The 22,212-nt window shown below is 36.0% G+C and overlaps 1 protein-coding gene and 1 non-coding gene across 2 annotated transcripts; one reads left to right on the top strand and one right to left on the bottom strand.

Moving 5' to 3' along the window:
- The first annotated feature begins 9,825 nt into the window (after positions 1-9,825).
- On the top strand, positions 9,826-9,932 carry LOC127124083 (small nucleolar RNA R71). Its single transcript, XR_007803721.1, has one exon. It is a non-coding gene; the product is annotated as a small nucleolar RNA R71 (small nucleolar RNA).
- An 8,813-nt stretch (positions 9,933-18,745) lies between these two features.
- On the bottom strand, positions 18,746-21,894 carry LOC127120460 (peroxidase 51). The gene is made up of 4 exons (XM_051050894.1): positions 21,517-21,894; positions 21,253-21,453; positions 20,857-21,022; positions 18,746-19,321 (listed from the first exon to the last, which is right to left on the bottom strand). The coding sequence occupies exons 1-4, from the start codon at positions 21,730-21,732 to the stop codon at positions 18,918-18,920; spliced, it is 987 nt and encodes a 328-aa protein (XP_050906851.1). The 5' UTR covers positions 21,733-21,894; the 3' UTR covers positions 18,746-18,917.
- Between the last annotated feature and the right edge of the window lie 318 nt (positions 21,895-22,212).

Raw genomic sequence — 22,212 nt, 5'->3', positions numbered from 1 at the left:
CAAAGCTGGTATTTATATTGGTACTTTCCGTAACGGTCTTCAGAAGTAGTCCGCGTCAAGGGGTCTTCACGTAACGAAGGGATAGGCGTAGAAATAGGATTCAGCGTGCAAATAGGACTCAACGTCTCTGAAGGCAAAAATGTAGGGGAATGGTGTGACGTTCGTCACACCATGTGTGACGCTCGTCACACAAGTGTATACAGCATGACGCTCGTCATAACCTCTGTGACGCTCGTCACAGGCACAACGCCTGTGCCTTCTTTGGGCTGGGCTTGGCTTTTGCTATTTGTTTCCAAAAACTTCTTTTTGCACCTCCTTTTCTTCCTTTTTTTTACTTTTGCTTCAAATAGACTACCTGAGATAAATAGAAAGGAAATACCGCGTAATATCTGATAAAATGAAATAAATTAAAGTAAATAATAATATAATTTAATTGAATTAAGTCCTAAAATGTGATATAATTTCATGTTATCAAACTCCCCCATACTTAGATCTTTGCTTGTCCTCAAGCAAAATACAGTATAGAACTTGTTTTAAAAATTTTAACCAGATGAAATTTCAAAACACACATCAATTCGTACTAGGTTGCATGTAAACCTTGTTTAGGAGTAACTTGAGTTTAATCTTGACATCAACAACCACCGTCACAACCTCAGATAACCCCACCTTATGCAAACCAGTTCGAGTAATGCCATTATAGCTATCCTAGTTCCTTTACTCTTATTTCACCCGTTTTCATTCTAGCGAAATCACATTAAGCCCTTTATCTTTTCGCGCACATAGTGGAGTAACCGGTTAGTGATTCTGATCCCCTTTTAGCTAGAAGTTCTGGTACATAAGTCGGATAACTTCGTTATTCAGTCCATTGCAAATTGCGGGGGATCGGACCGTAGTCCGCCCTACCAAGTTCAGTACCAGATACCTGCTGAACCAACTCATAATGGATCTCTCATATTATGCTTTTGTATGATCTGCAACCTTTAGATTAAATGATCTGGTAAGGATCACCTAACTTAATTAGTGCATTTCCTGATATGTATATATATTTTTTATGTTACTTTGGGAATCATTCACTTATATTCATCGGCTCTCCACGTAGTTTGCTATTAAGATGGTGCTGACTTCTCGTATAAACTACTCGGGGTTACTATAAAACTAAAAGTTCAAGGGATTGGTATAATAGGTACTTATCCTGATCTAACGTGTTGAGGTTCTTAGAGCGTTGTTATGGTAATAATTTTTGTCTTGATTTCACTCAAGTTTTATAAAATAAGCAACCTTTATACTTACTGGGTGTGTTAAATTTCTGTTATTATGGCTCATGAAAATTTGAGGGGAATAGATAATAGAAAGTTTTCACGCTAGGGACTTAACTTAAAATAAATCTATATTATAATAATATTTTTTTTTTATATAAGGGAAATAACAATGAAAAGAGAGATACATACTTGAAAAGGAAAATGGAGGATAGAAAGAACATGGTTTTCCCCCCCATACTTGAATAAAACATTGTCCTCAATGTTTGAAGGAAAAGAAATGAAATACAAAAAAGAAAGGAAAAAGAAAAGTTAAGGTTGCCTTCCGCCTCTTGTTCTTGGGCCTGGTGATCGCTGACGTAAGTCTAAGTTGTCGAACCTGCTAAACAACTCAGTGAACCGCTGATCGGTTATGGTATTCCTCTCTTCCTGCTGTTGTTGCATTTGGCGCATCATTTGCATCATTTCGAGATTCTGTGCTTGCATACCATCAATAGCATCCATGATGTCGTCGTTGGTTGCAGGCCTTCTTCGTCGACGACGTCGGGAGGATGGGCCAGCTGCAGTATCGGAAGGGTTGAGCGGGACTGATTGTTGTTCAGGAGCGTTATCACCTTGCTCCATTTCTTCGAACTCGTCTGCAGACGGGTTTGTATGTGAAGGCTCGGTAGCTTCGGGAGCATTCAGGTCATAGAGGTGGCGGTTGGGATTGGTGACATCTGTTAGGGAAATGTTGGGGAGAACAACGCTTGGGACGGCCTGGTTATTCACCATAAGGTAATAGTTTCCACCTACTCGATTCTTTATTAGGCGGCTGGACCGACAGTAGCCTATATCCATAAATAGGGGAGGTAAAGATTCTAAAGTTTGGAGTCGGTCCCCTAGGTTTAAGCCAAGTGCTATGGTGGTTATTAATCCACCAATTACAAAAGGTTGACGGCCTCTAGCACATAAGGTGCGGATATGATGAAATAGGAAGGAGGCGGCGTTTACCTTAGCCTGCGGTTCGAAGACGCATTCGAGGAAGAAGAGTTCCTTTGCGTTGACCTTGCTGTTGTTCGGTCTTCCAAAAACGGTGTTTTGTAGGATGCGGATAAAGTACCGGATAGTTGGGTTATGTATATGGGAAACAAGGAGCTCTTCCCAGTTGTTGGCATCTACTCCGGATATTTTCCTAAAGAGGTCGAAAGCAGCAACTGTGCTCCAGTTTAGGTTTGGAGGGATTCTGGGGTAGACTTGACCTTCTGTGGGGAATTGTAGCATGGTACTCAATTGGTTTTGGTTTAAGGAGTACTCGGTGTTGAACATACGGAAGGTTGCGGTACCAGTTAAGAATTCGTCCTCACCGGCGGGGGTGTTGTATGCGTATGAACTTAAGAATTCTAAGGTTAGGGATGGGTAGGTGGGTTGATTATGCGTGCATAGAAAGGTTAGATCGGCAAGGCGGAGCATCCACTCGATACCTTGAAGCAATCCTAATTGTTGTAAACAAGTTGAATCAGGATACCTGGTAGAGACGGCGCCTCGCTGTTGAAAGCGCTCGAATTGCTCCCTTTGATAGTTTTCATCTCCGGATCGGAAGATGATATTTCCGAAATTCTGATTTCCCGCCATACTGATGAATGAATTTAAAGGAGTAATAAATAAAAGAAATGTATTTGATATTAGAGAGTGGTTTGTGGTGAATGGAGGAGGGTTTGGTGGGTATTTATAGGAAAAGAATTTGGAAGTTGGAAAGGAGGTAGTTGAAAAGTGAATAAATGTGGGTTAATGGGAATAAATGGGGAAGGTAAAAAGTGAAAGGGTGTAACGTTCGTCTCCAACGGCACTGTAACGTTCACCTAGTCAGAAAGGTGTTACGCTCGTCACAGGGGCGTGACGGGCGTAACAAGTACTTGGCATGCCGTCCGTCATAGATTGTGTGACGCTCGTCACACAGTCTTTTTGGCATGGCTTCAGCTAGCGTTCTTCAGAATAACTTGGTAATTTTTTTTTTATTTTGTTTTGCTTCAGATTATTTTATTTTGCTATTTAATTTTCCTGCATGTCATTCTACTTTGCATAATGATGCATAAATATATTGTTCTTTAATAAGTCATGTAGGCAGCAACAGTAGAGAGCATAATAGATATTACATAATAAAATTGAATAAATAGCTTCAATAAAATAATCATAATGTAACAATGGAGAAAAACAAAAATGCGAAAGAGAAACAAATACGAACATAATTTGAAATAACGTTAAATAAATAATCTAACTTAAGACTAAATAACTAAGAAAAATAAATTCTATCCATCTGCACGATCTCTGGCCGGAGGAGCAAAGGAGTTAACACGGTATAGTAACTCGTGAAACTGGTTTGTCATACTGTTCATGTATCCCATAAATTCGTGCCTCAAGCTAGTGAACTCTTCTCTGAGGGCGTCTTGTTCTGACATCAAAGCTTCCATGGCAGTGTTATAATCAGTTCCGTGCATATGATGTCTAAGGTCGGGTATTGCCGATTCTTCGGTCTAAACAGGTTAAGGAGGAGGATCAATATCATAATAGCCAGAGGGTGTCTGAGGGTCTGATTCAGCATAAGGGATCAGGTCATCACAAATCTCATAGTCCTGGATGGATTCAGAGGATCTAGCAGGAGAGGGGGTTTCGTTCAGATTGTAGAGCTAGTTACTGCGGTTATGAACACTAGTCCTAGGATCGGGCATGGTGAATAGGCAAAGAACTTGGTTATCAATTATAAGCTCAAACTCATCAGACCCTAGGTTTGCTATAAACAAAGTGTTGAAGAGGAAGGGTATACTCATAGTAGTAATGCCACAAAAAGGGCTTAAGTCAAGCATAGGCTGACGTAATCCAATAGCATTGCCTATCATAGTTATCAAACCGCCTATTCGAATTGGTGCTCGCTCATCATGGATAAGGTGGTCCAAATTTGCTAACATAAAAGTGGCACCGTTTACTGGACGGTTCTGGGAAGCACAAAATATGATGAAGAGTTCATCACGTGAAACTGTGGTACTGTTTGGCTTCTTCCCAAATAAGGTGTGGGTCAGGATCTTATGGAAATAACGGAAGGCCGGGTTATGTATGTTTCCAGAGAGAAACTCATGTTCCTCGGGATCGTCATTTCCAGTCAAGTTACCCCAAAAGTGTTCAAGTTCTCTATATTCAAAAAGTTCTTCTTGGCTCACTGTGAATGTGTCAAAGGATGTAGGGAAACCTAAAAGGTTGGTAAAATCTTGAATATTAAATTGGTACTCCATGTTAAACATTCTGAACTGGATAAAACCTCTGCTTATTCCTTTTCCATGGCTGGGTAGATAGATTAGAGAACTAAGGAATTCTAGAGTCAGTCTCCGGTAAGTGACAAATTGTCTACGGATAGGAGCGATTTCCCACCCTATCTGATTCAGCAAATACAGGACACTTTGTCTTAGTCCAAGGGCAGTCATTGCCCAGTCATCAGCATACAGGCTAGGTAGCATCTCTCTCGTGGCTAGTTCCTCAAACTTTTGTTTCTGAGTTGTTCCTCTGAATTTGATACCCATACGATCAATATGTCCCATCAGGTTAGTGTTAGCTAGAGAAAAGAAAAACAAGAGTTTTAGTCAGGATTTGGCCAAATGCCGAAAGAAGAGAAAAGTTTTTAATAAAATAAATTAAGAATGAATACTAAACAAATATTAAAAGAATAATTAAGGAAGAAATAGAAAAATAAAAATGATAATAGAAGAAAATGATAAAATATTTGTGGGTTGTCTCCCACTAAGCGCTTTGTTTAATGTCGCAAGCTCGACATAAAAACAATCAATTATAATCTATAATTTCTGGAGGCATTTCGTCTAAGTGCAAGACTTGCGAATTTTCATTGTTTTCTGCATAGTGATAATGTTTTAGACGTTGCCCGTTTACGGTAAATGATTCCATAGATTTGCCTTTAATTTCTACTGCTCCACTGGGAAAAACATTGGTGATTTGAAAAGGACCTGACCATCTAGATCGTAGTTTTCCCGGAAATAACTTTAGTCTGGAGTTAAATAAAAGGACTGTATCGCCTTGTTTGAAGATTTTCCTTGATATGCGCTTGTCATGCCATTGTTTTGTTCTTTCTTTGTAGATTCTGGCATTTTCGTAAGCGTCTCTTCTGAGTTCCTCTAATTCGCTTATATCAAGGATTCTCTTTTCACCAGCGGCTTTATAGTTTAAATTTAGATTTTTAATAGCCCAATAGGCTTTATGTTCTAATTCTACCGGGAGGTGACAGGATTTTCCATAAATTAGCTTAAATGGGGTTGTCCCTATGGGAGTTTTGTAAGCAGTTCGGTAAGCCCATAAAGCTTCTGGTAATTTCAATGACCAGTCTTTCCTTGAAGTGGCGACTGTCTTTTCTAGTATCTGTTTGATTTCTCTGTTAGATACTTCCACTTGCCCACTGGTTTGAGGGTGGTAAGGTGTCGCTACTCTATGTCTTACGCCATACTTAAGCAGTAGTTTTTCGAGTACTTTGGATATGAAATGCGATCCACCATCACTGACTACTATTCTTGGGACACCAAACCTTGGAAATATTATATTCTTAAAGAGTCTAGTTACTACTCGTGTGTCGTTAGTTGGAGAAGCTATAGCTTCAATCCATTTTGATACGTAGTCAACTGCCACGAGTATGTATTTGTTACCAAAAGAGGATGGAAAAGGTCCCATGAAGTCTATTCCCCACACGTCGAAAATCTCTACTTCCAAAACGCCCTTTTGTGGCATCTCGTCACGTCTAGATATGTTTCCTGTGCGTTGACATCTGTCACATTTCTTAATAGCTGCATGTACATCCTTCCATATACTTGGCCAATAAAAACCGGCTTGTAGGATTTTAGAGCAGGTCTTGGATGTACTTGCGTGTCCACCATAAGGAGCGGAGTGACAGTGTTGGATTATATTTTCTACCTCTTCTTCGGGTATACACCGACGGAAAATACCATCGGGGCCTCTTTTAAAAAGTAAGGGGTCATCCCAGTAATAATGTTTTATGTCATAGAAGAATCGTTTCTTCTGTTGGTAGGATAAGGTAGGTGGGACTATTCCGGCAGCTAAATAATTGACGAGGTCAGCATACCACGGTGTAACAGATATGGCTAAGGTGGTTTCTACCTGTTTATCGGCGTTATTTTCTTCTAAAGTAGCTATAAGCTTATCGTACGAGAAATCATCGTTAATTGATGTTCTTTCCGGTTCAAGGTTCTCAAGTCTAGAGAGGTGATCTGCTACTACGTTTTCAGTTCCTTTCTTGTCTTTGATTTCCAAATTGAACTCTTGTAGCAACATGATCCACCTTAGGAGTCTAGGTTTAGCATCCTTTTTAGTTAAGAGGTATTTGATAGCAGCGTGGTCAGTGTAGATGATTATTTTGGCTCCGACCAAGTAAGAACGAAATTTATCTAGCGCAAACACTACTGCTAGAAGTTCTTTCTCGGTTGTGGCGTAATTCATTTGTGCTTCATCTAGAGTTCTACTTGCGTAATATATAACATGAAGCTTTTTATCTTTTCGTTGTCCTAAAACAGCACCTACAGCGTAATCACTAGCATCACACATTATTTCGAATGGTTCATTCCAATCTGGTGTCTGCATTATGGGTGCGGAGATCAGTGCTTGTTTAAGCGTTTGAAATGCTTCTAAACATTTATTGTCGAATATGAATTCAGCATCTTTCATCAATAATCCGGTCAACGGTTTAGTTATTTTAGAGAAGTCTTTAATGAATCATCGGTAAAAACCGGCATGTCCTAAGAAGCTTCGTACTTCTCTCACAGTTTTCGGGGGTTGAAGATTTTCGATTACCTCTATTTTGGCTTTGTCTACTTCAATTCCTCTGTTCGAGATGATGTGTCCTAAAACAATTCCTTCTTGTACCATAAAGTGGCATTTTTCCCAATTAAGTACTAGGTTTACTTTTACACATCGCTCTAGAACTCTCTCTAGGTTTTCAAGACATTCTTCAAAGCTTTGTCCGCATACGGAAAAGTCATCCATAAATACTTCCATGATGTTTTCTAGAAAATCGGCGAATATTGCCATCATGCACCTTTGGAAAGTTGCAGGAGCATTACACAAGCCAAATGGCATTCGTCTATAAGCGAAGGTACCAAAAGGGCACGTGAATGTTGTCTTTTCTTGGTCATCAGGATGGATTGGTATTTGAAAGAAACCTGAGTAACCGTCTAGATAGCAGAAATGAGAATGTTTTGCTAATCGTTCTAACATCTGGTCAATGAATGGTAAAGGGAAATGATCTTTTCGGGTTGCTTTGTTTAGTTTCCTATAGTCAATGCACATTCTCCATCCCGATTCGATTCGTTTGGTTATAGTTTCTCCTTTTTCATTTTCAATGACTGTTATACCTCCTTTCTTTGGTACTACGTGTACAGGACTAACCCATTTGCTATCAGATATGTGATATATGATACCTGCCTCTAATTACTTGGTTATTTCCTTCTTCACTACCTCACTCAGGATCGGGTTTAGTCTCCTCTGGTGTTCCCTAGAAGTTTTACAGTCTTCTTCTAGCATGATGCGGTGCATACAAATAGAAGGGCTTATTCCTTTAAGATCGGTGATGTTGTAACCTAGTGCGGTTGGATATTTTCTTAAGATATGCAGGAGTTTTTCTGTTTCGAGTCTTCCTAGGTCAGCATTAACTATCACTGGTCGTTCAAGCTCTAAGTCTAGGAATTCATATCTCAGATTCTTGGGAAGTGTTTTCAGGTCTAAGGTTGGTTTCTTAAGGCATTGCGTAGGGTCCGGTGTTATTGCTAAACATTGGTTAAGTTTGTCTTCTACCAGATAGTCAGATGATTTGTCTTTTTCTAACTCCGTTTCTTTTATGCATTCATCGATGATATCCATGAAGTAACATGTATCTTCTATTGCAGGTGCTTTCAAAAATTGGGAAAGAATGAACTCAATTTTCTCTTCTCCTACTTCGAAAGTGAGTCGTCCTCGTTTTACGTCTATGATTGCACCGGCAGTTGCTAAGAACGGTCTTCCCAGTATAATGGGTGTAACTTCATCTTCTCTAATATCCATAATTATAAAATCAGTTGGAATGTAGAATTGACCTATGCGTACTGGAACGTTTTCAAGAATTCCTACAGGGTATTTGACGGAACGATCTGCTAGTTGCACAAACATTTTAGTTGGTCTTAATTCTCCCATTTCAAGTCTCTTGCATATGGATAAAGGCATAACACTAATACCGGCTCCTAAATCGCATAAGGCTTTGTCAATGACAAATTTTCCTATGTGACAGGGTATAGAGAAACTACCTGGGTCTTTAAGTTTAGGAGGCATATTCTGTATTATAGCGCTACATTCAGCGGTGAGTGTAACGGTTTCGCTATCTTCAAGTTTCCTTTTATTAGAAAGAATTTCTTTTAAAAACTTGGCATATGAGGGCATTTGCGTAATAGCTTCTGTAAACGGAATTGTGACGTTTAATTGTTTTAGTAGGTCGACAAATTTTTTAAATTGGCCCGCATCTTTGGTTTTAATAAGCCTTTGAGGGTAAGGGATAGGTGGTTTATAAGGTGGTGGAGGTACATAAGGTTCCTTCTTTTCTACGGTTTCCTTATTACTCTCTTCCTTTTCCTTAGGTTCACTTTCTTCCTCAGTTGACTTTTTAGAGTTTTGGTTTTCTATCCTTGGGTCAGACGGTCCTTCCACTTCCGTTCCACTTCTCAGTATAATTGCATGAGCGTGGCTTCTTGGGTTAGGTTGGGGTTGGCCAGGAAATGTACCAGTTGGGGCAGCAGTAGGCGCTTGTTGTTGAGCTACTTGTGATATTTGCGTTTCCAGCATTTTGTTATGAGTAGCCAGGGCATCTACTTTACTTGCTAGTTGTTTAATTTGTTCGCCAGTGTGTGCATTCTGGTTTAAGAAATCTTTATTGGTTTGCTGTTGAGAAGCTATAAAGTTTTCCATCATGATTTCCAAGTTGGATTTCCTAGGGGCGTTATTGTTAGATGTAGATGGGGTCGGCTTCTGATATCCCGGAGGTATAGCTGGGGCTTGATTTGGAGATTGTCCAGGTGCGTATAGAGCATTATTACTCTTATATGAAAAATTGGGATGATTCTTCCAATTTGAGTTATAGGTGTGCGAGTAGGGGCTTCCTTGAGCATAGTTTACTTGCTCCGCTTGGATTCCTGTTAGGAGTTGACAATCTGCAGGAGTGTGACCTTGGATTCCACAGACTTCGCAATTCTGAGTTATGGCAACTACGGTGGCCGGAGGTGATACATTTAAACTTTCAATTTTCTGGACCAGAGCATCCACTTTTGCATTAACATGATCAAGGTTACTTATCTCGTACATGCCAGTTTTCGTTTGAGGTTTTTCCACCATTGTTCGTTCGCTTCCCCACTGATAGTGGTTTTGAGCCATGCTTTCGATAAGTTGGTAAGCGTCAGCATAAGGTTTGTTCATTAGTGCACCACCTGCGGTGACATCTATTGTTAACCTCGTGTTGTACAGGAGACCATTATAGAATGTATGAATTACTAACCAGTCTTCTAAACCATGGTGTGGACAAAGTCTCATCATGTCTTTGTATCTTTCCCATGCTTCGAAAAGAGACTCGTTATCTTTCTGTTTAAATCCATTTATTTGGGCTCTTAAAATAGTTGTTTTGCTTGGCGGAAAATATCGAGCAAGAAAAACTTTCTTCAACTCGTTCCATGTGGTGACTGAGTTGGAAGGAAGAGATTGAAGCCATCTTCTAGCGCTATCTCTTAGTGAGAAAGGAAAAAGACGAAGTCGAATTGCCTCTGAAGTGACACCATTAGCTTTAACAGTATCAGCGTATTGGACAAATACGGATAAATGAAGATTAGGATCCTCGGTAGGATTTCCAGAGAATTGGTTCTGTTGCACTGCCTGCAATAGTGAAGGTTTGAGTTCAAAGTTGTTTGCTTCGATTGCGGGTGGAGCAATACTTGAATGCGGTTCATCTTGCGATGGAGCGGCGTAATCTCTAAGAGCACGAGCTGGTTCTGCCATCTCGGGTATCGAAGGGAAAATATTTTTGAAATCAGGAAGTTCTACAGGAGGTAGATTGTTTGCAGCACGATATTCCCGAATTCGTCGTAAGACTCGGAGATATAGTTCGATATCGTTGATTCGTAAGTAGAACAGCTCGCCTTGTGAGCGAGTGCGTGGCATACAAATCAACGAAAGAAAGAAAAGAAAAAGAAAAGCCTTAGTCTCTACAGCGTAACAGAAGAGTTACGATATCGACTAAATAAAAGTCCCCGGCAACGGCGCCAAAAACTTGATCGCTCGACTTTATGAGTCGAATTGGGGTACAAACTGCAAGTGCACAGTTCTATCGCGTAGTTTTAAAAGATATCGATCCCACAGGGACTTATGAATCGATATACCGTTATCTAAGGTTACTTCGTAAAGCTAAGGCAGGTAATACTTTGATTTTCGGGGGAAAAAGCTAAAACTAAAATAAGATCTAAAATTAATATCTAATAAGCGGATATCGGTATGTAATTCGTCGTAATTAGGGAATCAATTCTTTATTGGTTTCTTGGTTTTAAAATAAATCTTTTCAGTTGACGCTATTGATTAAAAGTTTTATCTCAAACTCTCGCTCTGTTGAATAAACTATGATTTTATATTAACGTAGCTGTCACTCATAGTTAAGTCAAAAACCACTTTTTGAAAACAATAGAATCCGTAGAAACTCTTTTTAAGAAAACACTAATCGTTTAAACACCCTTATCTCAAACTCTCGCTCTGTTGACTTAGGTTATATAATTAAATTCAAATGCTTAACTCTCGTCCTCACATTCAATCTTTAAAAATACTTTTTGAAAAAGATTAGAATTTAATTAACTCTAGAAATTGCTCTCGCCCTGATCTAGAATTAATGTCCAATTTACACTGTCCAGTCAAAACCTCAAACTCTCGCTCTATTGATTTTAACTTCTTTATGTCTTTTACTTTCGTACAAAAACTTTGTTATTAAACCTGTAAATTGAGACCGTAAAAAAATGATTTTCATTTTAAACTTAATTAAACCAACTTAGTTTTGATTTCTTCATTCCGCTTACTTTACATACCGATATCTAAATAAATTAGCCAGACATACTCAACAGATCCAAATAATCAGCATGCATAAACAGATTCATCGCAGGCAAGCAGTATAAATTAATAATAAAAACAAGCATATATAAATTCAACAAATAAATAAAGAACCTGAATAATTAAATAGCAGTCTTGAACACTCCACCACAGACCGGTTGGATTTGTTCTTGAGTTCTTCAATCAGGCAGAAAAATAAAGCGAAGGAATAAAAAAACTAGATTCTAACGTAAGGTTAGATCCGGTAAAAGGTACACAATAGCTTCCGGTGTAGAAACTATTGTGCGAAAAATTAATTAAGTGCTAGAAAAGAAAATAGAATTGCAAAAGAAACAATATAAAAATTATAAAAGAAGTACTATAAGGAATATGCTTAAGCTGCTGGAAAAAGAAAAATGCGAAAAAGCGAGAACTGGAAAAAGTCTGGAAGCATGGAACCGTGGAAGGGTTTGCAAAGCTGGTATTTATATTGGTACTTTCCGTAACGGTCTTCAGAAGTAGTCCGCGTCAAGGGGTCTTCACGTAACGAAGGGATAGGCGTGGAAATAGGATTCAGTGTGCAAATAGGACTCAACGTCTCTGAAGGCAAAAATGTAGGGGAATGTTGTGACGTTCGTCACACAATGTGTGACGCTCGTCACACAAGTGTATACAGCATGACGCTCGTCACAGCCTCTGTGACGCTCGTCACAGGCACAACGCCTGTGCCTTCTTTGGGCTGGGCTTGGCTTTTGCTATTTGTTTCCAAAAACTTCTTTTTGCACCTCCTTTTCTTCCTTTTTTTTACTTTTGCTTCAAATAGACTACCTGAGATAAATAGAAAGGAAATACCGCGTAATATCTGATAAAATGAAATAAATTAAAGTAAATAATAATATAATTTAATTGAATTAAGTCCTAAAATGTGATATAATTTCATGTTATCAGTTTACCAATTTTCACGGTAAATAATATGTCGATGGTTTAGTTTTTCATATAGATTTTGTGGTGGTAGATATGAAGGGAGACACACGTGGCTCAATTATTCTCGGACGCCCATTCTTGGTGACCGGGAAATCGTTGATAGATTTGGAAATATGCGAACTTAGCAAATGATATGGAAACATGCTACCAGATGGAAGATAAAGGTATCAAGGACGACAAAGGAAGGAATAAAGGACAAGTATTCGGCATGAGGGTATACCTTGCGTCTGACGTGCCTTAGGCATGGAGCATCAAGCTAATGAGGGTAAAGAAGCGTTGGGTGGGAGGCAACCCATCAGTAAAGTTTTTCTTTAGTTCAGTTTTATTTTATTTGATTAAAACATCTAAAGAAGACACGTAACCAATTTTTTTAATTTCTAGAAGTTTTTTTATTTATTTTCTAATGTATGCGCAACAAAGAGTAATAACACTTATAAGTATTATTCCCCATTGTATAATCTAATCATATTTGTCTTTAATGAATGAGTTGTTATTGTTCTTTCTTTCAGATTTACAAAAGTTGCAACTTTTGCATTGAACAAATGAACCAAAAGCACCATCAGGTGAAACTTGATCATCAGGAAAGAGACTTACGAATTGAAAGCAAATGATGAAAAAGGAATTAATAGACTTGTACTCAATCTCAGATACCTCAACTAGTAAGGTTTGAGCCAAATTATTTCCACTGTTTACTATTCCTTTCATTAAGTGTATCCATACATTATTGCTTTATCAGATTTGAACTATTTTTGATTCAATTTGTCTGGTTTGATTTACACACATAGAGGAAGTTGTTTGCTAGAAACTCTGAGCCTTTTTAAAACCACTATGTAGTAATATGGAAAGTCCTTTGCTAACCACTCTGAGCTTAACCCTTCTTTTGGTGACTTAGCCTTATTTATTATGACTTGAAAGATCATATTTCCACCCTCTCTTTGAAGTTAGGTTGAAATTTTTAGTTCTAAAGATGTATGAAACAAAATAAGTTTGGGGTTACTCTTGGAAGGGAGCAAGATTTAAGTTTGGGTTTGGGATACTAGAGATATTGGTCAAAAAAATCAATTTTTTTAGAGAAGATCAAGAAGTTATGATAAATTCTTCAAAAGAGAGAGAGAGAGAGAAAAAAAAAGAGAAAAAGAATGCAAATGAGTATTGAGGACCACAATAGCGATATCTCTAGTACCATTGATCGGGAAAAAATGGTATGATACAATAGGAGAACTAGGTACCTAACTCCAATGGCTTAAGCCTATTTCCCAAAAATGTCTTACTCGAACATAAGGCAAGTTATAATAGAAAAATCCCTCAAATGCGTGTGTTTTGTTTTCTTTGACGAATTCTATTAGAACATGATCAAACTCAGTATAAACTATTTTGCATGTTGATTGAGAGACTGCTCTATCAATTGAGTGAGTCATTGTGAGGTGAGAGATAGGGTGAGTACTTGTCAAAAATTGAGGATGTTTTCTGAATTTTCCAGATTGCATTTGGAATCTAGAATGCTGGTCAGGTAAGACAAATTTCATATGATGATGTTCACTTGTTATTGTTGTAACTTGTTTTTCTATTTGGAATTTGCAGTGAAGGCAAGTTACTTGAGGACAAACAACAATTCAAGTTTAGGGTTGTGATGACACTTCGTCATTGCATGTTTTTTGTCGAAGAAATGGAGCAAAACAAGTAATAGATGGGCAAAAATGAAGAATAAAGACCAAAGAAATATGCAAAAATGACAAAGTATGAAGAAATAATGACTTAGGGAAAATCTGGTGGAAAAAGGAACAAAAAACGTGCAGCTACTGGAATAATCACGCGCATCATTGTGCGCATGATAAAGTTATATTATCAGTATCACATGCATAATATGTTCTTTTCAGGGCCTATTCTGACGTGTTTTGGACTGATTTTACAGCTTTATAAGGGATACCTATAGTCAGAATTAGTGAGTTATACACCAAGGGATTGGGTATAGTGGTCTTGTTAATTCGTCGTAGAAATATAACGAATTTCTCATTCATGTAATGCATGAAACATCTATAGGGGATAAATAAGGGATTCTATACAAAATTTGACTGCTCTCACATTTTTTTGATAACAACTTTTATCTTTCGTATTCAAACCTGAAAACCCCCCTCATTTGTTACTTTTTAGACTTGCACAAATATTGTCTTGTTAAATAGTAGTCTCTATGGAGTCGATATCTTTTATTACTGAGACATTATCGGTACACTTATCGAGAAGTCAACAGTGACCCTGTAGGTTCTCGTGACGTTGGAAATTATATTAAAGGGTGAAGTAACCACACACCGATCCCACATTTTATAAGTCTTAGACTTACGATCATAAAAGGGAACCTGGATGAAGCCAGTAACATGATTCTTAACGGAAGCTAAACTTTCCCTCCCCTTGAGAAAGATCTAAGAATTTGAAGATAGTATTTTATTTCCCTTGACCATATAAATCATAAATCCAACATATAGGAAACTTAAGTTCACATAAAATATTTGAGGATCTCTCCTTGCAATCACATTTTTTTGAACGAACATTAACCGTAATTGGCTTTATCACCACATAACAAATTTAATGTTCTTTAAAGATTTAGTCAACACATCCAAAAATACGAGGGTCTGTTTGAAATGAATAAACCCAAAGGGACAGGAAGAATACTTTGACAGAATCCTCGCGATCCACATACAAATTGGAAAGCTCTAAGAAATGTCCAGCAATTATGATGCAACTACAAAGGTGCCAACACTAAGTAATGAAGAAACCCGTTTCTAGAAAAACCATGTCGATCATAGGAAAGGTTAGATGAGGAAAATTTAACACATTTTGTATGTAAAACAAGGAATGGTGACCTTCCAAGCACAAGGAGGACCCCTTACTTTGTCGACGACATCATAGTTCTCAAATACAATTGAATCGGAATAGATTGAAGGCATTCCTAAATAGATATCATTTACCTAAAGGAATGATGTGCATGTCTACTTATTTAGAATAAGGTTGATGGAGTATCTGATAGTATAAATCAATGAACATAGATACACGAAGAAGAAAGTGAGATGTGAAAGGGCCAACCTTACACACTTACCATTCCCTCACCCCTTGAAAAAGCTACCACAAAACAAACAAAGTCTAAAGCAATAAAATGTAGAAAACAAAGGAGCAAATAAACTTACAAAGTAAAAGGAATACATCTTTGTCAATGCAAATACGTCGTAGACATCCTTGTTGACACGAGTTTACTTGTTTCAAGCAGCCCACCATTTCAATTATCAAATACTACAAGCCCTTGTTTGGTACTACTGCCCCACTAAACACAATCCAACTTCTTTTTCGACACATTTTTGGTTGGTTACTGTATTTGAAGGGGAAAAGAGATTCAAAATGCAGCGGGATTTTTTTCCTTTAGTTGATCCTTACGAATGATGCATGATTAGTGAAAGAACAATTACCTCTTGTGGTGATTAAAAACTTTGATGCAGATTCAGATGAATGATCATAAGTGATGAACGATGGTCAACGTATCTATCCAGTCTACACGAACATAGTGTCTTCAATCTCAGTGCTAGCTATTATGAATGAATATTTTTAGTAAATGAGAAAGAGAGAGAGAGAGAGAGAGAGAGAGAGAAATTACAAAGAGGTTTCAAAACCTAATTTCATCAAGTATTTTAGCTTCTACACAATGACTCTATTTATAGAACCAGTTATGTGGACAATAAATTGAAGAAACCCAACTTAATTACACCATATAATAATAATAATAACAATTTATTGCAATAACTATTATTATAATAAACATATTTTTATTATTATTATATTTAATAACTATTTTTATAATAATAATAATAATAACTATTATTATTAGTATATTATACAGTGTTCCATATTCTACTTAAGTACATTGTATCTTACGATGTTTCATAATTCTCTCACGTACACCATAACTTACAATGTTCCTATTTATTCTATCTCTCACTAATATGTCCTTTTGTGTGTGACCCTAAAGGTTATCGTGACATTGACAATTATATTAAATAAGATATTTAATATAATAAACAGTGAGCGGTATCTAGCAACACAATACTACTACCTATGTCAGGAAAATGTCATTTGATTTGACAAAACCTTTTCGTGATAATATTATTATGTACAACCACCCTTTTGCCCTCATGTCTATATTGAACATAAGGCATAGACAATATCATCCTTGTCCAGTTCAATATTGGACCCCTAGAAAAAAAATGTTGTTACGTAGGATGGGAAAATTTCATATAGGTCACTCATGTCCCCTAAAATAATTTGTGGAGTACCTATCAACTATCTTTATGGTCATCCAGTTACGGACAATGTTTGATCAACAATAAAGTATTTGACTCCACATCTAGGGTCCATAGTGGTTTAAGGCCGAATGGTGGTATACACCACTATCATCATGAGAATAACTTATGACACTTTTGCAAAATAGTCTATATAGTATTCTCAAAGCGGGTCAATATGGTATAAATATTACTACTAATATTCATACATATGTTAATACTTGATAACTCTTTATCCTTGATCCATGAGATGTGATCATCAGTCTATTCACATATATGGTCTCAATGTTTTAATGTCATCCCACTTCACAATAAAACTCGACTACAGATACTTTAAGAATATTGTCCTTATGTTTAATATAATCTCATGATTAAGTCTCACTTAATATTTCATTAAACTGAATAACCATTATAGGTATTTTATTATTTTAGAAAAACAAACATGATAAAGAAATGTCTTTTATTATTAATAAATAATCCGATACAAGTAACAAAACTATTCGTCTATAGGGTTTACACCAACAATCTTCCACTAACACTAGAGCTAATCAGATATACCCTTAATACTCATTGATCTAGATTGACCATCATGTTTTTGTTGCACAAGAGGCTTTATCAGTGGGTCAACGACATTGTCAAGTGTTGGTACTATGCATATCTTCGCACCTCATATATCTATTATCTCTCAAATAAGGTGATATCGCCTAAGTATGTGTTTGGATCATTGGTGAGATCTAGGCTCCTTAGCTTGTGTGATAGCATCATTGTTATCACAATAGAGATCAATGTGATCTACATAGATCTGGACTATGTCAAGTTCACTAATGAACTTCTTGACCTAAACAACTTCCTTTGATGAATTTAAGGCAACAATGTACTCGGCCTCGGTTGTAAAATCAACAACTGTATCTTCCTTTGAACTTTTCCAGCTCACAACGCCACCATTTAAGCAGAACACATAAACATATGTGATCTAAAGTCATCCTTTTTTGTCTGGAAGCTAGCATCAATATATCCAATTATAAAGAGCTCTTACTGACCTCCATATATCAAGAATGAGTCATTAGTCCTTCTCAAGTACTTAAGGATATTCTTGACATCTACACAATGAGCATCACCGAGATCAGATTGATACCTACTCGTTGTATTTAATGCATACAAGACATCTAATCGAGTACATAATGTGGCATACATGATAAATCATATTGCATATGCATATGAAATCTTATTCATGCGATCCTTTTCTTCCTTAGTTGAAGGGGATTATGTTTTTGATAGACACATGTCATGTTGCATAGGTATGAATCCTTTATTGGAATCATGCATATTAAAGTGTCATATCACTTTGTCTATGTATGTAATCTGACTTAGGTCAGACAACTTTTATGTTCTATCTCTATAGATCCTAATTCCTAATATATAGGCTGCTTCACCCAAGTCTTTCATAGAAATACATTTTCCTAGCCAAGTTTTCACTTGTGGCAAGGTATGAGCATCGGTTTCGATGAGTAATATGTCATCCACATATAATATTAGGAAGCCAATCATCCTCCCACTAACCTTCCTATAAACACAAGGCTTATCTTCGTTTTTGATGAATCCATATTGTTTTACCGTTTCATCAAAACGAAGATTCCAGCTTCTGAAAGCTTACTTCAATCTATAGGTTGATCACTGTAACTTGCATATCTTCTGGTATGTCAAATCCTCCGGGTTGTGTCATATACACATCCCCAAGAAGACTTCCATTAAGGAAAGCAATCTTGATATCCATATGTCATATTTCGTAATCGTGATGTGCAATGATGGCAAATAAAATCCATACAGATTTAAGCATTGCAACTGATGAAAAAGTTTCATCATAATCTACACCATAAATCTGCTTATAGCTCTTAGCAATCAGTATTGCTTTATAGATATGTACCTTACTATTCATGTCTAATAGTTGAATTTTATCTTTTTTAGATGAATAAATAGAATCTTGCATATTCAAGCTTATACCTCTATAGTATGATGTTCATACGCAATTGTCATTTAAACTAACTTAATGAGACGCAATTCTACATAATTTAATTTGGCTGATAATATGGTTTTTGAGATGTTACATTTTAAAAATAGTAAAACATGCAACAATTCAGTTTACCAAATAGATGAGATGTTACATCAAACACATTCCATAAATCAGACATTAATTATACCGTCCACATTATCTCAACTTGTAATACACAAATCAAATAACCGAACAATCCGTACGAATATTCCCATTCTGTGAATTCTTAACCCCTACTCTTCCCAATTTAGTCATGGCAGCAACAAAGTTAGCACGGAATATTTTATTACTACTAGCAAAAGCATTCACTGCATTTTTAGACCTTGAATCCGTGAACAGAACTTGATCTGAAGTGAACAATCCCTTTCCCTTTTGAAGATTCTTGAAATAAACATTATCAAAAGCATGTGGAGTTATTGGATCCATGTCTATTGCAACCCTTGGATCAACGTTTCTTGGGCACATTGATTTTAGTTTTGTTGCGTATTGTAGGTCGAGTGTAGGGTCCACTCGAGTTTTTGAGTGGAAATTGTAGACTCTGTTGGAGAATTTGTTGCAGTGTGAGAAACCAACAGTGTGTGCACCTGTAGAGGGAATGAATCAATGAAACTATGAAAGAATCCAAAGTGTGTGTATGGTAATCTTTTCCAAAATTTCAAGGATGATAACTTTCACTTTTTTTAATATATATAAATTGGATTTCTTGCCGACAACCATTAGAAATACTATTTTCTTGGGTATTATTACATGGACAATAAAAGCTCCTTCAACTTTTTAGTTTTTAATATCTCGTTGATTAGGTTGAAAAAGATTTGTAAGATCTGATTGAGATCATCTTATAATGATAAAAATGTGGAAAAAATTATAATATAAAGAGGGAATGATTTTGAAATTGAAAAATAAAAGAAAAAAAAATGTTGGTTAAAAATAAGATTTAAAAATTGAAAAAGTAGGAGAAAAAAAAAGGTAAAAATGATCTATTTAATTTAATGTAATTAAATTTTTTTTTATCAAATAATCTAAGATAATACATAAATAAATCAAATGTTATATGTTTGAACTTATATTTTATCTGTATTTAAACACAATTGAGTTGACTTATTTTGAAATAAATATTTTGAGTTTAAGACACTTTTAACCAAAAACATATTTGACATAAATATTTTGAGTTTAAGGCACCTATAACCAAAGCATATTTCCAACCCACAAATGTATAAAATAAAATTAAAATTTTATTTTAACTCTATAAAATATGGACTATAGCACATGATCTAAAAAATCACATTAAACTATGATAAAATAAAATATTTATTTATATGTAACAATTGAATTATAATTAAATTAAATAAAATCTCCCAAAAAAAATTTAAGATGGTTTATACATAATATGTCTTTGAAAATTTTAGGATATAGTTTTGGTTAGGACAAAATTAGGTAATGTCTATTTTATCTGAATTTTTTTTCCGATGCAAATTAAAATTTTAGATCTTCGTCTTTTAATATGTTTGTCGTTTCATTTTTTTCAAGTTTTGGTGGATGTAAATATTAATAAAAAAAAATTAAATTTTAAATTTTTAAAATGCAAAGTCAACATGCCTATTAAACACCCTCAATTATGTCCTCTGTTCTATTTATGGATTTTTTTGAATGGTGGGTTGTTTTCCACCCTAGTTTTTAGTTACTATCCATGAAGTTGATAATTTTGTATAGGGTCACAACTACAAATTCAAAACATTTAAGTACACATATAAAATTTAATAATATTTAATTATTTCAATAACAATAATAATTGATCTATACAAACCTAGTTCAACTAACAATATCGACTTGTTAGATGTTTGTCACTTGGTTTATACAAGAAAATAGCAATAATTAATCTTTTGACTTCCTACCTTTTCTTTTTTTTCCTATTTATGTGTGTGAGCCTAAATAAATTAACTCTATGGTGGTCACTATACAAGTTTTGCTAATGCTTTGGACAATCCTGTGAGTGAGTTTAAAACGGTACTATAATGGCAACCACAGGGAACATAGAACATGCATCATGATAACATCTGTTTAGAATTATAATTTGACCAGCACCATTTAATTAAAAAGTGTAAACCAAGCGGTGCATTACCTGAAAGTGCAATCATTTCTGTTTGTGTAAGCCCGTTCCTTGCAAAAAGAGAATTAAGCTGATTCAAGTTGAATCCAGGCTCAGGAAGCCTCCCATTAACATCTGAATCTTTAGATCTTAGCCCATCAAATCTCCCCAATTCAACCTCATAGTATGGTCCACCAGCCTAAAATAGGTAATTTCAGATCAGGTATCAGACACCAGACACATTTATTCAGAAATCAAATGTAATTTTATAACATTGATACTAATCCTATACCATCAGACACATAATTATTTAAAAATGTTAGATATAATTTTTAAACGCTGACACGTATCAGCCATCAAACACGCATTTATCCATTGCTTCGTAGATTAAATGAATTTTTATTAGAACCAATTAAGAAACAAACAAACCAATGCAACGACATCACGGGTTGCCATAGCTAAAATATCAGCACATGAAACTTTATTTCTGCATAAAGGAACAGCATCCACAGCTTCTTTAGCTTTGATAACTGTGTCAAATCCATCTCCAGCCAAAGAAAGATTATCAGGATGATCCCTCTCTGCTCTGTTATGTGGGGTAGATGACACAAGAACAGAACCATCACAACCCTGTCAAACATGAATTAGAGAAGGGTTTTTACAAATGCATGTAATTGATCAACTGATAGTTACCTGAACAAAGCAATCGTGGAAGAAGAGACGAAGCGTAGCAGGAATTGTTGTAAATGTTTGATGAAATTTCTTCTTGACAGCTTCTCTGACAATGTTTTCAACATTGGGACAGGAGTTTCTGTAGTGGTGTCGACTTAATTGGCCATAAGTAGGACATGAATGAAGACATAGAGTTAACAAGAGTAACCAAATTAGTAAAAGATTAAGCTGAGACATTTGATGTTTTTTTTTGCAGAGGTAAAGGTAAAGTAAAGGAGGAATATATAAGATGAAGTGTGAGAGTGAATTATATGGTTTAAGTAGAAAAATGTGAGAGAAAGTGAATGGTATTACTATAGGAGAAATGAAATTGTCGGGGTCACGAGCCAGTTGGATTTAGAATCTTTTCAACTTTTTTTTACAGTAAGAAAGTGAGTTTTGAGTAATAATAGAAGAATGATAATACATGTTATTGTTTGAAAGGGACATGATTAATTGATTGATGGCTATAGGTGAGACCTTAATTAGTGAGGTTGGCTAAAAAGTGTATCAATTTTTATAAGTTATATTTAAAAACTTCTTTGAGTTGCTTTCAGCCCTTTATATATATTTCTTATTTCCATTCTTTGAATTTGTTCTAGAATGCTCATAAGACACAAAGTCTAGTCACAATCACCACACATAATGCACGAGGATCAAGTGAGACCTCATTCAAAT

The sequence above is a fragment of the Lathyrus oleraceus genome, chromosome 2, assembly GCF_024323335.1.
Source record: "Lathyrus oleraceus cultivar Zhongwan6 chromosome 2, CAAS_Psat_ZW6_1.0, whole genome shotgun sequence".
Classification (NCBI taxonomy): domain Eukaryota; kingdom Viridiplantae; phylum Streptophyta; class Magnoliopsida; order Fabales; family Fabaceae; genus Lathyrus; species Lathyrus oleraceus.
This window is presented reverse-complemented; position numbering and strand designations above follow the sequence as displayed.